Here is a 15,705-nt window from a genome sequence, read left to right on the forward strand (position 1 = left end):
GCCATTTCTGCCAGTGCAGAAAAAATAAAATCTGGGGAGAGGCTTCCTGAAGTGAATGCAGAGTAATTTTAATATATTTCAGCATTATTCCCATTCAACTTGCAGGCGAAAACGCCTCCACTTTTATCCCAAAACATGGATACATCCAGCAGCTACACCCAGTGTGCCACACCATGCCGCCACACAATAGAATAAAATAACACTTTATTGTGCCCAGTTTCTGTTTAACAACTGGAATATTAAAGGCTTTCTCAGAGCAAAATGATAGAGGGTCGAAAATGGGGAAAAAAAAATATTGGCACGAGAGAATGGCGGGGATAGAATGAAAGGCAAAAAATGCACGGAGTTATAAATGCCAGGAGTAGGAGAGATGGTGGCCACATGGGGCCATTCTGCACGTGCAGGGCTTCATTTTACCCCTTTCTCTCCCAAACATCATTTTATGTTATCATCAGAGCGTGGAAAGAGCAAAAAAAAAAACCCCTCCTGATGGGAGGTGACCTTCCAAGTGGGAGGCACAGGGCAGCATTCCCACCTGATGGATCGCAGCTTGAACCATGCCATGCAAAGCCAAGCAGCTCATTTTCCCCCCCCAAAAAAAACCCTCAAAAACCCATCCTGAGGATGCAGGCAAGACTGGCCAGGACGCCCAGGGTGAGGAGGGTGGAACTGGTTTTCACACTGTTGGCCCCACTCATGTTGCACAAGGAGCTCTCGCAGCAGCTGGTGGCGACTCCGGCTATGCCAATGTTCAGGTCAATTGTTGGGCAAAATGCAGAACATTTCTTGGTGATTCGCTGGCTCCGGTCACTGCCTGGAGTGGGAGGGAGAGAAAACAGCAGGAAAAGTAGTTCAGTTTTTCATCTCAATTTTTTTTTTTTTTTTTTTTTTCCTTAGGCAGGTTTCAGTCATAGCCTGGCCGTGCAGTCCTGTGGGGAATTTATTATTCTGCCTCGATGCCGTTGGGTTTTCCCTTGGGTTTCATCACATTCCATCATTATTTGTGTATGTGTGACCTATGGACAGCCTCTCCAGGCCTTACAAGTCCTTTGCTGGTTTCAGGGCCAGCTGAGGGCAAGAATTTGGGACTTATTTGTACAATGTGAGATTGCAAGACTTTGGCACCGTGCCTTGGGATTGCTTCTTCCACAGCATCCGGCACTTTCCATTTCCACCACTTCATGGGCCTAAACTTGAGCTTGGAGTTGAGACAAGGAGTTTAATAATAAAAAATATAATAAAAAATAATTATTTTTATTCCAGCATCTCCCTGTCCTGAGAGTGTTTAATCAGCAGTATTAATTTCTGAGTTTAATCAGAAGTATTTTTGCGATATGTCGCAACAGACCAGGGCCAAGTTCCCACCTTCCCAAGATTTGTTCTCTGCATGCTAAAATCCTCATTAATTCCTCCATTGTACTGCCTGGTGGGAGGAGGATGAGTGTCAGCCCCACCTGAGCCCCACCTTGTCCTCAGGGCCTTGGGAAAGCTCCACACTCACCAGTTCCTGAGGTGGAATAGGTTGTCAGACAATACTTCTCGTGATCCGAGCATTTGGTGGTGCTGAGACAATGGATGTTGGAAGTAGCATCCTTGCAGGTGAAGCAGGTCAGGGAGAAAGCTGCAAAAGAAGCACAAAAAACATCCATCAGGTGCTCTGGGAATATTCTCAGGAGCGCACAAACATCCATCAGGTGCCTCTGGGAATATCCTCAGGAGCACAAAACTAGGGGTGGATGGATGGAGGATCCATCAAACCCAGTGGCCACAGGCAAAAAATTCCTGCATGGGTTAAACTTGGCCCCAGTGACTCTCCAGGAGCCACATTAAGCTCAAGTTGCTGCCACAGCTGTGGTTTGCTCTTTTAGGAACCTTCAGGGATCTTCCCTCTGGATGTTTGGCTGACTCTTCCTTGCATCCATTAAAACATCTGGCATCTCCACTGTGTTTTTGGGAAGAGCAGCCCAGTCTCCCACCACTTGTAGTGTGAAGCTCTTGGGTTTTCTTTCCAACCTGGCCCCTCCAAGCCTCAGTTTCTGGCCACTGGTTCTTGTATGGAGACACTGGACCAGGGAATCTGTGGCTGGTCCATCCCTGGAAGTGTCCAAAGTCAGGCTGGATGAGGCTTGGAGCAAGCTGGGATAGTGGAAGGTGTCCCTGCCCATAGCAGGGAGGTGGAACTGGATGATCTTTGAGGTCCCTTCCAACCCAAACCATTTCAGGATTCTATGATTTATTCTATGTGGGCATCAGAATGGTTCTTTCTCTCAGGTCATCCAGCAAAACCCCAGAAAAATTTGAGTTAGGATTACTGTCACTGTCTAAACTGTGTCTTAAATGGGGTGTGGACATGTGCCATGCAAAAAAAAACAAAACAAAACAAAAACAAAAACAAAAAACAAAATAAAAACAAAACAAAAAAAAACAAAAATAAAAAGACAATATAGACAAACATTCAAAGGTAGCAACTGTCCAGGACTTGCTCTGAATACCAAACACTAAAATGAAATGGTTTTAAAGATCCTTTCCAACCCAAACCTTTCTATGATTTGGGTTGATTTTCAGAGCTCTCCTGTGCCAGGGGGAGAATCTTGGATCTGCAGAAGTCCAGGCTCAGCAAATCCCTGCCTTGGCTGCAGCAGATTCCTTTTCCCAGCCATCCATGGGGAATAACTTCCTTGCTCCACAAAACGTGCACATCTGGAACACTCAGCATCTGCAAAGTGCTTTGCTGAAATCAGTGAATGAGAACAGCTGGCACTCAACGAGGCTGAAGCATCATTGAGAGCAAAGAGATCCTTGGGGAAGGATTCTTTGCATGATAAGGGGAATTTCCTCCTCATCTGTTTATCTGGCTGCAATGTCACCCTCCAGGGATTAAACTCATCCTCATTTCAAGAATATCCCTGGCTACTGGAAGTTAATGCCGCGCTAATTCTTGCGGCAGCTTTGTCCTTTAGCTTTGCCTTCCTTGCTCTTCATCTTCCTCACTCCTCGCCCTCACCCAGGTTTCTTTGTGGCTTTGTCAGCGATGTCCCAACCTCACCACTGCCCTCATTTGACCTTGGACATGTTCTTCTGGCCCAAACAGGCTCCTTGAGTGTCTTGCTAGCCCAGAATCGGCCCCTTGAGTGTCCTGCAGGTCCAGATCTGGCTCCAGCTCAGCCCATGACTGCAGGATCACTGTTTTGCTTTTAGCTCTCTATTCTTCCTCTGCCTGTGTGGAAATTCTGCCTTCTTCTCCCACTCCAGCCAACATCCCCATGGCCTTTCCTCTTGTGGCCCACAGCCCTCACATTCCCTACTCTTCCTTTGTTGTCCCTCACTGGCTGGCACTGAGCAGAGGCCACCAGACAACTCAGATTTCACCTCCCACCATTCCTGTGGTCATTCCAAAAGTCTCAGACTTGGCACCCAGCTCTCTTTGACTTCATATTCAGACTTTTTCATTTTGCTTCCTGTCGTGGTCGTACCCATCTCCAGAAGCTCCATTTGTCCTACCTGGCTCTTGCCTAGTCCTGACCTTTCAGGCACAAATTTATTTTTTCAAATCTGGGACCTTCCTTTAAATTGTCCTTGTCCAAAGTGTTTTGGTTTCATTCTCTTTTCTCATGCAAAATTCTCTTCTATGGAATATGATATGGGATATTTCACCTCCACCCCACTGGGAACCACCCTTTCCTTACAGAAACACTCAGCTCCCAAACTGGATTTTCCAGACACAGAGCTCACTTTAATCCTTAATAAATGCAGCATCTTTAATCCAGGCCAATTCCCAGGAAATCTTCCTGAATCAGTGCAGGAAACAGTGGAGCTGGTTCCACGCCCAAATCCTGTTTCATCCCAACCTCCCAAAACTCCTAATTTCAGACTCCAGTTGCCCTCGGAGACTCCTTGGCAGGAGAAGGGGGAAGCACCACTCAAGGATGGATTTTTCCACCTCTCTCTATGCTCCAGAGATTTCTGACTCACCAATTAATCCAGAACTCTGTGATTGGCTCCTGAACTGGCACACCCTGAAGTCAGGGAGGACAATTTTGGTCAAGCTAGAGAAAAACACTATAATTTTATTTCTTGAGGTATCTGTTGCAACAAGGGCTGAGAGTGGGAGGAAATTTTATTTCTTCCAGATGCAAACCTTGAGTTAATCCAGGCTACTTTGGGATGTCTCCACACTCACCGAGAGCTCTGCTCTAACTGAAGAGAAAATCATTCCTCAAGGAATTTGCTGTCTCGTTCCTTGATCTTTAAAAAAAAAATGGGAGTAAAGCTGCAGGAAAAGATCCTTTTATTTGCCTTAACATCCTGAGCTTATGCGTAATTCCAAGTTTCAAGCCTGTGAAATCCATCAATAGGAACATTTCCCTCCTCAAATTGAGTGGTAGCCAAAAAGATCTGTTAGTCCAGGACCAGAATGGCTAAAAATTTGCCGGTCAAATCCTGTAGGGAAAAATTCAGTTTGCAAAAAGGCAAAAGCCCCCCTAGCTGAGGAAATCAACCATTCCCCTAAAACAGAGGGATATTCCAGGCTGCACTTTCTGTTCCCTGCCTGTCCCAGAGCACGAGGTGTGGTCACTGGCAGAGTCCAGCCAGGAAAATTGAGGTGCAGCTTCCCAGTGCTCTCCCAAAAAATCCCCCAGACAATTAACAGAGTGAGAATGGGACTCTGTGTCTCCATCCCAAACCTGGGATCAGCTGGGAATCCTGGAATCATTAAGGCTGGGAAAGACCTCCAATCCAGGTTCAGCACTAAACCCTGGCTCTGAGCACCACATCCTCGGATTTTCAGAACACTCCCATGGATGTGATCCCAAACACTTCCCTGGGCAGCCTGGATGCTCGATCACTCTTTCCATGATGGAATTTTTTCCTAATAGATCAGATTCCATGATCTTAGTGGTCTTTTAAAACCTTAGGGACTCTGTGATCAGCAAAGTTGCACCTGGAAGCAACAAGGAAGGGCTGGGAGCCAGAATTGCACCTTCTTGTGGCTCAACCACCTCATCAATTTAGGAAATGATGGTTTGAGATGCAACCAATTAAAAAAAAAATTAAAAAATCAGGCTTTAGTGCCAAATCCAGAGATTTACTGCACATATTACCCTGGATATCCCTCATGGATATCCCTATTCTCACGGAGCCATCCCAGGGGCTGGGCTGGGTCTGTGGAATTATCTGAGGTGGGAATCTCACCCCCCACTCCTCATCACCCCTCCTACTCCAGGTGGGGTTAAACCCCCTGTCCCCTTTCTCCTGGAATAACTCCTTCCTGACCCTCCAGCTTCACCGTCCACACTGCAGAAATCCTGGAATACCAAAGCCATGCCCCAAAGTTTTGGGATGTCTCCCCAATCCTTTCGGGACTCACCACTTTCCGTGCACAGGGCGACGCCGAGCACGACCAGGAGGAAAAGCTTCATCCTTTAGAGGTCTGGGAGTCTCCAAAATAAGCAGGGCTCGGGCAGGGCAGGTTTTATACCTCTGCAGCGCTCGCTTTGATCCAGAGATAATAACCAGAGGCTGCTGTGTCAGATGATGGATAATTGGGAGCAGCGTGTCCGGGCTTGTATGGAGAAGGGCGTTTTTTTGGAAGTCGGGAGGGGGGTGTGTTTTCCACCACAACTTCTCCTTTTCCTGGTTGTTTCACAATGCAGCTGCTCCAGCTGACGTTGAACTCTGCAACGGTTTCTAATTCTGGAGAAGTGGGGGAAAAGCAAAACATGAAAACAAAGCAATTTTCCCTGCAAAAGAATAAGGGTTTCTTTTCCAGGTCTCGGAGCGGGCTGCATCCTCCAAGATCGTGTCCTTGCACATATGGAAATGGAGGGAATTTAAATTTAAAATTGAATTTGGGATGGGAACTTCTCCCAAATGTCTCACAGGATTGTAAAGGCAGTGAGATCAGAAGAGCAGAATCCTTCCACTGCTTTTCATAAGGGGCCAGGCATCATTTTCTGTCTCCTTTTTAAGTTCAAAATCAGAAATATTTCTGAGATGTTTTTTATGAGGAGAAAATGTTATCTTATAAAAAAATAAATTCCACAGAGCAAAGGAAAATGTCCATGTAAGTTAAAAAATAGAAATAACACCCACTCCCATGGCATGGAACAAGCTGGGAATTTTTTCACAAATTCATTTAAAAAAAAAAGTCAGGGAGAAAAACACAAACTAATTAAAGCATGGAGAATGAGGGGCTGGCTGCTCAATGATCCTAACTCATTATATCTTCAGAAAAAGAAAATTTGTGAAATGCCAAACAGGATTATTCCATTGGATTCCCACATTGTGCTCTTTATCCCTCCTTTTTTAATTTTTTTTTTTCCTTTCAGTCATGTTTCATCCAATCTCCATGAATAAAACCAGAACCTCTCCCACCTTCTCGGGGATTGTCGTTGTTTTTCCCTCCCACTGTTGCCTTTCTGCCATCGAGTCGCAGAACAGAGGCACAATCCCGGGAAAAGTCGAGCTGGATCCTCTCACGTGGCCCTCGGAGCTGCAGGAGCTGCCCCAAATCCTCTGCCAGCGCCCTTGCTGCTCTCCATCTGCTTTGTCCCCTCTCTCCTCCTCTCCAACTCGCCCAGATCCCCGTCTCCCATGGAATATTTTGGGCTTCTGACATGCCCCACCTCCAGCCCTCCTCTCACCAGGAAAACACGCCAGGTTTCCTGAAGTGATGTCAGTTTTTCCAACACCTCCAAGCTGGACTTATAAACACCGTCCCTCTGCAGCCCTGCGTGAGTAAGGGAATTTTGGCTTTCCCAATAGGCAGAGCACGAAACTAATTTGGAGCAGGGGTGGCAATCAGCCAGAAAAGCTCCAAGGAAGGGCGAGGTTTGGCTCTGTCGGCCTCCCCGTGGCAGCCAGCAGGAGGAAAACAAAGCTCCCTCCATGCCAGTGCAAAATGTTGCAAAATATTTTATTTTCTCCAAGCCAGGATAGATTTAATGAGGTTTTACTGGTAAATCCATGTTTTCTGGGGCCTATCTGGAAGGCTCCAATCCCGAGGAGATGCTGTTCCATCCCAGAGCCAGCCCACGTTGGGGTTTATCTCCAGCAGCATCCCCTGACAGGTTCAGAAATAGCAGCTCAGGCACTGCTTTTTTTTTTTCTCTTCCCTCAAAATCTCATCCATGCCAAGCCCCAAAATATCTCCTGTCTCCTGCAAGCTGCTGAGATTTGGAGAGGGACAGAATGGATTTCTTCAAGGCTTTATTGCAGGATTCCTGACAGATTTTCCACGAGATGCTCCTGAAATCTTCCAGCTGGTCCATATGGCCCTCTGATATTTTGTCCCTACCAGGGCCAGGTGACAGAATGAGAGGAGCCCATGAGGGCAGGAAGGACACAGATGACACGAGAAGAACTGAGAAAAAGGAGAAGTTAAAATCCCAGTTTACAAGAATTTGGAATTCATGAAATTCAGGACGATTTTGTAAAAAGCAACAGGGGATTTCACTGGAGGTGAAAGTGGAAGGTGAGGTGGAAAGATTTATTTCCCTTGGCACAGAGGAGTGGAGGAGGAAAGGAGGAGAATGTTTTGCTTATATTGTTCTAAACCTGGTTGAAATCGTCACATGAGAAGGGCAAACAATTTTTTATTTTGGGTGGAAAATGCAATTTTCATCAAACAAGTGCTGAAATGCAAAAGTAGCTGTGAAACTCAGATGTTGTTACTAAATGTAGAACTTCAAGTTGGCTGAAAGCTTCGAGAAGCATCTCAGAAACTATTGTGATTAACATAAAGTGATTTTATGTTAAAAGTGATTTTTAAAAGTGCAAAGCCCTAAATTTCTGGGGAAATAGTCCCCTCAGAAATTCTGCAACAATTCCCCTTCAGTTACTCCATTGAAATAAATTCCAGAACATCCTTCCCAGCCAGAAATTAAATCTTTATAGGGTGACTAAGCCTAATCCCATTTCTACAACTTTCACCCAGCACTGCGGTTTCTCCCCATTGCATGGAAACACATGGAATTTGCAGTGCTGTTGGAGTAGGATTCCCCTCAAATCCAGCACAGGATTCCCATCAAATCCAGCACAGGATTCCTCTCAAATCCAGTGCGGGATTCCTCTCAAATCTGGAGCAAGATTCCCCTCAAATCCAGCACCAGATTCCCCTTCAATACAGCACAGGATTCCTCTCAAATCCAGTGCGGGATTCCTCTCAAATCTGGAGCAAGATTCCCCTAAAATCCAGCACCAGATTCCCCTTAAATACAGCACAGGATTCCTCTCAAATCCAGTGTGGGATTCCTCTCAAATCTGGAGCAAGATTCCCCTAAAAGCCAGCACCAGATTCCCCTGAAATTCAGCACAAGATTCTGCTCAAATCCAGTACAGGATTCCTCTCAAATCCAGCTCACGATTCCCCTCAAATCCAGCACCAGATTCCCCTCAAATAAAACAGGGCTGGAGGTTTTTTTTCCAAGTACCACTATAGAGACCCTCCCAAAATTCAGTGCTGCACTTTTCCTCACTCTCCAGCACCAAGATTATCTTTTTTGACTATTTTAGCTGTAGTTCTGCTTCTCCAAGAGCTGAAGGGGATCTCCATCCCATTCCCACCATTTCCAAGCCTGGAAATGCACCAGGAACCCTGGAAAGGGACAGAGCAGAGACCTCCCCAGTCACCTCAGACACCATCACCTTTTCCAGGCTCTTCCTGTCCATTTCCCACAGGAAAATCAGGAGCAATCACTCAGCAGCTTCTCCAAGCAGGCACAGGGGTCTCCTTTCCAGATTCCAGTAGCATTTTCCTTACCTTGGGCATCTACAGCATCTTGGGGTGGGATCTTTACCTGTTTTAAAATCTGGAGCAACCCACCTTGCGAGATCCCAGGAGGACTTCCCAGTGCAAATTCCTGCAGGGCCAAATTCCTGGTCGTATCTCAGCATCTAGAAGACAATTCCCGCTGTTGTTTGCAATGGGAACAACACAAACATCTCTGACCTTTCTTTACCTCAGAGGGATCTGGGAGATCATCCAGCTCTGTGGAGTGTCTGGAGCTGCTGGATGGAAGAAAGTTAGGAAAGGCAGCTTGGAGAAGGCTCCCAAGTGCTAAAAAGAGGAATTCTGATTTCTCAGGCTGGCCCTGGTGCGGATGCAACAAACACACTCTAGAATAACACAAATCTTTATTTTGTCTGACAATTATCACACACGTGCTATCAAAACAGCTTTTCCAGGGGAAAAATTAGTATAAAACGACGGGGGGGGGAAAAATAGGTGTCATGTTGGGATCTGAAGCAACGTCTTGGAATACAACAGGGTCGCTGCTGGAAACCTTCGTCTTGAGGTTTCTCACTTGGGGAATTCCTCGTGGGTCCTCGGGTGGTCACAATCTCCTGCCAGGCCTGATCACAATCCCACCCTGAGCACACAGATCAAGCTTCCCAGGATTCCCAGCAGGACCACGGCGTAGTTGATCCGGATGCTGTTGGCGCCGCTGAAGTTGCACAGGGAGGTTTTGCAGCACTTGGTGGAGTACGCGGCCATCCCGAAATCCACGTTGGTCTCGGGACAGTCCGCAGAGCATTTCTTGGTGATGCGGTGCCCCACGTCCTTGCCTGGGTGGAGAAGGGGGGAAAAAGGAGAGCTGGGATTTAGGATTCTGTTGGAAGAGCCAGCCAGAGGAGAGGGATTTGCAATTTCCTTAATTTTCCACTCAGTTAAAGCTCTCAGGGAGTTTGACAGGGCTGGGTGTGAATCCACAAGTCCTGGATCAAGTGTGGGACGCTGGGAACTCCTTGATTGAAACCCACACAGATTTGGTTGCCCAGGTGGTGGCCAGTCAAAGTTTGGCCTGAAGACCTTGGAGGTCTTTCCCAACCTAAATGATTCTGTGGTTCCTGTAGGACAGCAATTCCAATGCATTCCCAAAACATTGGAAAGACCTTGGAGGTCTTTCCCAACCTAAATGATTTTGTGGTTCCTGCAGGACAGCAATTCCAATGCATTCCCAAAGCATTTTTTCAATGCATTCCAATTCCAGTGCATTTTTTAAAACCAAGTTATTGGCAGCCAACCCTTTGCTATTCTCCATCCCAAAACACAACAGAGGCTGCTCCTGAAATCTGGGTGTTCCAGCCAGCCCTTCTGCAAGGTGGTGAGGCCCTGGCACGGGTTTTCCAGGGAAACTGTGGCTCCTCCATCCCTGGAAGTGTCAAAAGCCAGGTTGGAGCAACCTGGTCTAGTGGGAGTAGTGCCTGGAACGAGATGATCCTGAAGGTCCCTTCTATCTCAAAATATTCACACTCATCACATTGAGACACTTCAACCTCAAAATCATCACTTCTTTCCAACAAAACCATCGATTTCCATCAATTCCCTTTAAAAAAGTTGCCCACCAACTTCTAGAAGAAAAAAAAAAATCCCATTTTTAGGACTCACCCATTCCAACAGTGCTGTACGTGGTTGTGCAGTATTTCTCATGGTCCTCACACTTGTAGGTTTTCATGCAGTTCCAGTTGGAATGTTCATTGTCACAGATGTAGCAAAACAGGGAGGAAGCTGGAAAAAAACACCCACAACACAGATTAGTGATTCCCAGCAATTCTCTCCTGGGAAAAAAAAAGTGTCAAAAGCCTTGGAAAATACAAGGGGGAAAGTCTGGTGTGAACAACTTTTCCCAGCAAGTGAAATAAGTTTGGGTTTGATTAATGGAGCTGAGAAAACAAATGTAGAGAGCAAATGAAGTTTTCTTTCTGGACTGGAGATTTTAAGGGGTTAAATTTACATTTTTCAGCCTGAGCATCATTTTCAGGTGATTTTTTTTTTCTTCCCCCAGGATCCACATTGGCCTTGTTGAAAAACCAACCTCCAAAAGCAAAGTGCTGGCAAGGAGAGGAGGAACTGGCCCAATTCTAGAGGTCAATTTTAAATATTTTCACCCTACATCTGCAAAACCCTGCCCAGACATGAATTAATTAATGCCTGGAGACACCCATGGGAGCCAAATTGAGGCACCACAGTAAAGGGAGTTCCCTGGAAGAGGCTGCCCTGGACAATGGATGGATTGTTCCTATCAGCACCTGGAACAGGGTGTTCTCCATGATAATTTTTCCTCAGTGACGAGCCAGGTCTATCCCAGAGCCAGAAAAGAAGTGGGATACTATTGGGCACAACTGAAGTAAATTGAGTAAAACTTCCAGGCTGGCCATTGGAACACAGATGTGCCTTCTCGTTCCCCAGAGGTGGATCCACAATTGGTGGAAATTGTTTCCCTCCTGCCCAAAATTCCAAGAAATGCTCCTCATTTTGGGGCAGCTGCCAGGAAATCCTGCTCCATTGTCACCAGCAGTGAAGAGCTCTTGGTTGAAGGAGAACAAAAATTACAAACCAGCCAGGGGTCTCCATGAGGCTGAGATTTTCCTGGTTCTGTTTTTCCTGACTTTCTCAGCCCAGGAAGGCTAATTTTTATTTTTTTCTCACAGAACACCCCTTCCAATCAAACTTGATCTTGTTTTTAGCAAGAAAACCTCTCCCAGTGGCCCTGCAATGTTTGTTCTCGATTCAAGCTGGCATCTGAGGCTGATTCTGCCCGTGACACTTGGTTAAACAATTCCAGAAGCAGTTTTAAAAGAGAACTGAAAGCCCTTTTAGTCTCTAACTATCCTGAGGAGGAGGGAAAAGGGCCTTCCCTCTGTGACCTGGGGAGCTCTGGGTGTCTCAGCACGGGACTGGCTTGCTCTGAAACCTTCCCAGATGCTTCAAGGAAAGTTGGACAGGGTTTGGAACAACCTGGGACAGTGGAAGGTGTCCCTGCCCATGGCAGGGGATGGAACAGGATGATTTTTAAGGTCCTTTCCAATCCAAACCCTTTAATAATTTTCTGTTTCTCTGCTCTTTTCCAGTGCCAGGTGTTGGAAGCTCAGGGGCTCTCTGTAGCAGGAGGCTAAATCAGCCTTGTTGCAAACTGTATTAAAGTTCTCCCCTCCATCTCTCACTATTTCTCCATCACTTGGGAATTTTCAGCCTCCCACCTCTCCTGTGGAGTTTCCCCACCCCAATCTGGGGGCTCCTGCCCCTCTGCAGGCAAAGCAAAACCCAGGCCTGGCGAGGATTATTGCAGATTACAGACCCTGGAGCTCTCCTTGATCTGCTTTTCTGCCAAATTTCCCCAACCACTTCCTGCTGCAGATGGAGCCGAGTTCTCAACACGTGCCTGAGAGCGACTGAAAGTGCTGATGCTCCCTAAGTGATCCAAGGAAAATCCCTTCCAGCCAGGAAGCAATAACAGCTCAAACCATTAGAGCTGCTCTAAAGCCTTTCCTGCGTCTGCCCTCCACCCTCCATTAGCTGGAGTTTTGCAAATGCAGCCAGAAACAACCTTAAAGGTGCAAATTGTGCTCCTCGGGCTGGCAAATCCGTGCCCAGAGCCAAGATTTCCCAACTGGATATTCCCCCACAATTATCCAGGTACGGCTGGGCCTCCTTTTTTAAAGAGGACAAGAGCAGAGCGTGGTTGTGCATCCCATTCCAAACACACTCCCAGGCACTTAACAGCTCTTCCAATTTATGAGCAAAGAGCTCTGAGGCTTTCAAATACCTGCCAGCAGCCTCATTACCTAATTGGAGTTGTGGGGAATAAAGTGAAATGCTGGCAGGAGATGCGGTGCCAAGACCAGCCCGAGCTTTCGTCCACCACAGCTCCTTGAGTTTCATTCAGGAACAAAAATCAAAGCAAAGGCAAAAACCCTGAGCCCTGCTTGATTCCTGTCAGCATTTTTCAGGTCGTGTCTTCAGCTGTGAGTGGTTGGAGCTGGATATCTGAGGGTGTGAGAAACCAGAATTCATCTCCTCTGGGTCACAAGAGAACCCACCCAAGAGCGAGGACTCAACCACACCAAATATTTCTGGCCATGGCTGACACCAAAAATTCCCCGCCAAGACCTCGGCAGCTGCAACAAAAGCTGCCAAACCCTCTCGTCCCTCAGTTATCTCCTTGTTTTTCCTCTCCTCCGGCTCTCCCAGCCTCCTTACCTTGTTGGGCACACAGGACTGCAGCCAGCAGGGCCACCAGAAAAGCCTTCATGGTTGGTGCTCGTGCCCTCGGAGCTGGAGCAGTGTGGGGAGATGCACCCCAGGAAGGTTTTATACCAGCCCTGCCTCGTCCCTGGCTTCCTTTGATTGCAATAATTTGAGGTTTGGGCAGTGGCAGCACCCAAGGTGTGATCAGTGCTGGGTGTGTTTGTGCGTAGGGACCTATTATGAGGCTGCAGATAGCAATGTTTTTTTACCTCTCCTTCCCATCCAATCTTTTTTTCCGAGGCCTGCCCCTGTCTGCATTGCTAATTTGTGGAGTAATTGAGCTGATCCAAACACGGGAGTCCCTTATTTGGGCTGAGCCACAAAACCTGGAGTGAGTCAGGGCATTTGCTGGCACCCTCCATCCTTTCTCTCTGCCTTGGAATGGGAGCTTTAATATCTCTGGGAAGTGGGAGAGGAGGCAAGGAAAGATTTTTGGGCTGTCCAGAGCCATTCAGAATTTCTATCTCCCTTGTTCAAAATGCTTTAGGCAGGAAGAAGCCGCATTCCTTCAATCATGGAATCATAGAAAGGTTTGGGCTGAAAGGGACCGTAAAGTTCCTCCTGTTCCACTCTCATCCCACTATTTCTCCCTGGAGATGTCACTCAGAGGCTCCAACAGCCCAGGCAGGGATCAGGGATGGGGGTTTGATGCTTTTGTTTTGTTCTCCTGTCCTCCAGAACCATCCAGGGTTTCCAGGTGACAATGTTTGTTGCTCCCTGGAGACCAACTCTGGACTCTGTCAGGTTTTTCCAGTCCCCCATGACCTTTCCAGTCTTTCTGGGCTCCCTCCTTCTGCTCCCACACCACCTCTTGACTCAGGGTGCAGAGGAGCCAAATGACTCAGGCTGCAGGAGAGGGACAAAGCGCATGGAGGAGTTAAAAATCTACAAATGGCAGTGAAAATGACTGAGAAATAAAAGAAATCGTGGTCAAAAAGTCTTGGCAGGGTCCTTTGGAGAGAGAAATTAGCAAGGGGAGCTCAGGGTCAAGGTTTGTAAGGTCACAAATGGTGGGGAAACAGAAGAAATAACATCCAGGTGCTCTTTGTTTTCCCCAAATTAATCACAGAATCACGGGATGCCTTGAGTTGGGAGGGACCTAAAAGGAGCAGCGAGGCCAATTCCTGCCCTGCTCAGGCAGAATTTTGGGAAGCTGGACCCATTCCCAACCCCTGTTAGGAGTTTTTTTGCTTTTAATAATTCTTTCTTTGCCCAATTCCTCCTTTTTTTCTACAGCAGCTTCAACCATCAGTGATTCTGTCTCAGTGTCCAGAGGGTGGAGGGGGATGAGCCCCCAGTTTTCCAAGTTTTCTATTCTGTTCTCTGGTCTGACCTTGAGCAGGAATTTTGAATTATTTCATCTTTTAGCGAGGATGTGAAAGGCCCACGTGACAGATAATGCAGCAACAATATTTCAGAAATAATCTGGGGAAAAAAAAACATTCTCTCTGAGCAAGATTCTTTATAAATGCAGGCATGAAGAACATCAGGCAGGAAACGGGATCTGCTGGAGCAGGGAGGGGAAAAAACAGGTATTAATCCACATGTTTGTTTAAAGTATAACACCAGAATTGTCTCAGTCAGCTGGAAAAATGGAAAATGAGACTTCCTTCCCTTTCATCCCATCAAAAATCCCAAAATGAAAATGAATTATCACCCCAAATCCAGCTCATCTCGGAGCCAATCGAGCAGAAAAATGCAGCTTCTCAGCGGGAAGAGGGAACAAGGCTTGAACACAGCCCACAAACAAGAAAGAAGAAAAGCTTTGGAATTAAAACAAATAAATGAGCAGTAAATAAATGAGGCTGTTAAAACAAAGTGCAGCTGAATAGAAAAAATGTCAAGTGAGAAATGGGCTGTGGGAAGTGGGAATGTGAGAAAGCTTTTAAATAGATTGGAGAGAGGAGAGGTTAATAATAATAATAATAATAAACAAGATTAATATTTCAGACAGAAGTGGAAAGAGAGAAGCAGGGAGCGGAGATAAATTGGTGCAAAGCAAAATAATTCGAGGCAAACACACAAAGCTTGGGGGGAAATAATTAAGGACAGGCAGAGTGAGGGAAAGGAATAAGATGGGATGGGAGGGAAGTCCCTGCTGTGTGGAAAATGTGCATTTTTCTTATGTGCAGACCCTGTTCAGGTGCTAAAAACAGCCATTCAAGGGGCTGGGAACCTGCGGAATTCCCCAAATCCCAACTACTGGGGGCTCCTGTGTGACCTGGATGGGGAAAGCATCACCTGACCCCTATCCCTGTGTCCCCAGGGGAGGCTGCCAAGGCCCTGGGAGGCATCCCAGGCTCTGGCCAGGTCCCAAATCCCAGCTATTCTTGGGCCCTGTTGGCATTGCAGTCACGCCCAGGGCCACTGCAAGGGCTCTGGGCTCCAAGCAGCACCATGACACCGGAGGGAACGGTGCCTTTGGAAGCAAAATCCAGTTTTTTTCCAAGCAAGGGGTGAAGAGAGCTGGAAGAAAATCCAGGGCAAAGACAACTGAGGGAGTGGGAGTGTAAATGGTGCCAGATGAACACGGCAGGGAGGTGTTAAAACCATTTCCCAGGGACATGAAAAAAGCAGGGTTGAGGGGAGGGCAGCAGGGTGAGGCTGGCAGCAGAAACTGGGCCAGGTGGGTGTCACCTGCTGGGCATCACCCAGTGGGTGTCACAAGGGGAATT

The 15,705-nt window shown here is 47.0% G+C and overlaps 2 protein-coding genes across 2 annotated transcripts; both read right to left on the reverse strand.

Annotated features, from left to right (window-relative positions):
• Positions 1-187: 187 nt before the first annotated feature.
• On the reverse strand, positions 188-6,579 carry LOC134428403 (lymphocyte antigen 6E-like). Its single transcript, XM_063175118.1, has 4 exons — positions 6,376-6,579; positions 5,369-5,694; positions 1,502-1,621; positions 188-814 (listed from the first exon to the last, which is right to left on the reverse strand). The coding sequence occupies exons 2-4, from the start codon at positions 5,418-5,420 to the stop codon at positions 606-608; spliced, it is 381 nt and encodes a 126-aa protein (XP_063031188.1). The 5' UTR covers positions 5,421-5,694; positions 6,376-6,579; the 3' UTR covers positions 188-605.
• A 2,539-nt stretch (positions 6,580-9,118) lies between these two features.
• On the reverse strand, positions 9,119-13,186 carry LOC134428409 (lymphocyte antigen 6E-like). Its single transcript, XM_063175130.1, has 3 exons — positions 12,983-13,186; positions 10,391-10,510; positions 9,119-9,567 (listed from the first exon to the last, which is right to left on the reverse strand). The coding sequence occupies exons 1-3, from the start codon at positions 13,032-13,034 to the stop codon at positions 9,359-9,361; spliced, it is 381 nt and encodes a 126-aa protein (XP_063031200.1). The 5' UTR covers positions 13,035-13,186; the 3' UTR covers positions 9,119-9,358.
• Positions 13,187-15,705: the final 2,519 nt, after the last annotated feature.

This window comes from Melospiza melodia, chromosome 1 (assembly GCF_035770615.1).
Source record: "Melospiza melodia melodia isolate bMelMel2 chromosome 1, bMelMel2.pri, whole genome shotgun sequence".
Taxonomy (NCBI): domain Eukaryota; kingdom Metazoa; phylum Chordata; class Aves; order Passeriformes; family Passerellidae; genus Melospiza; species Melospiza melodia.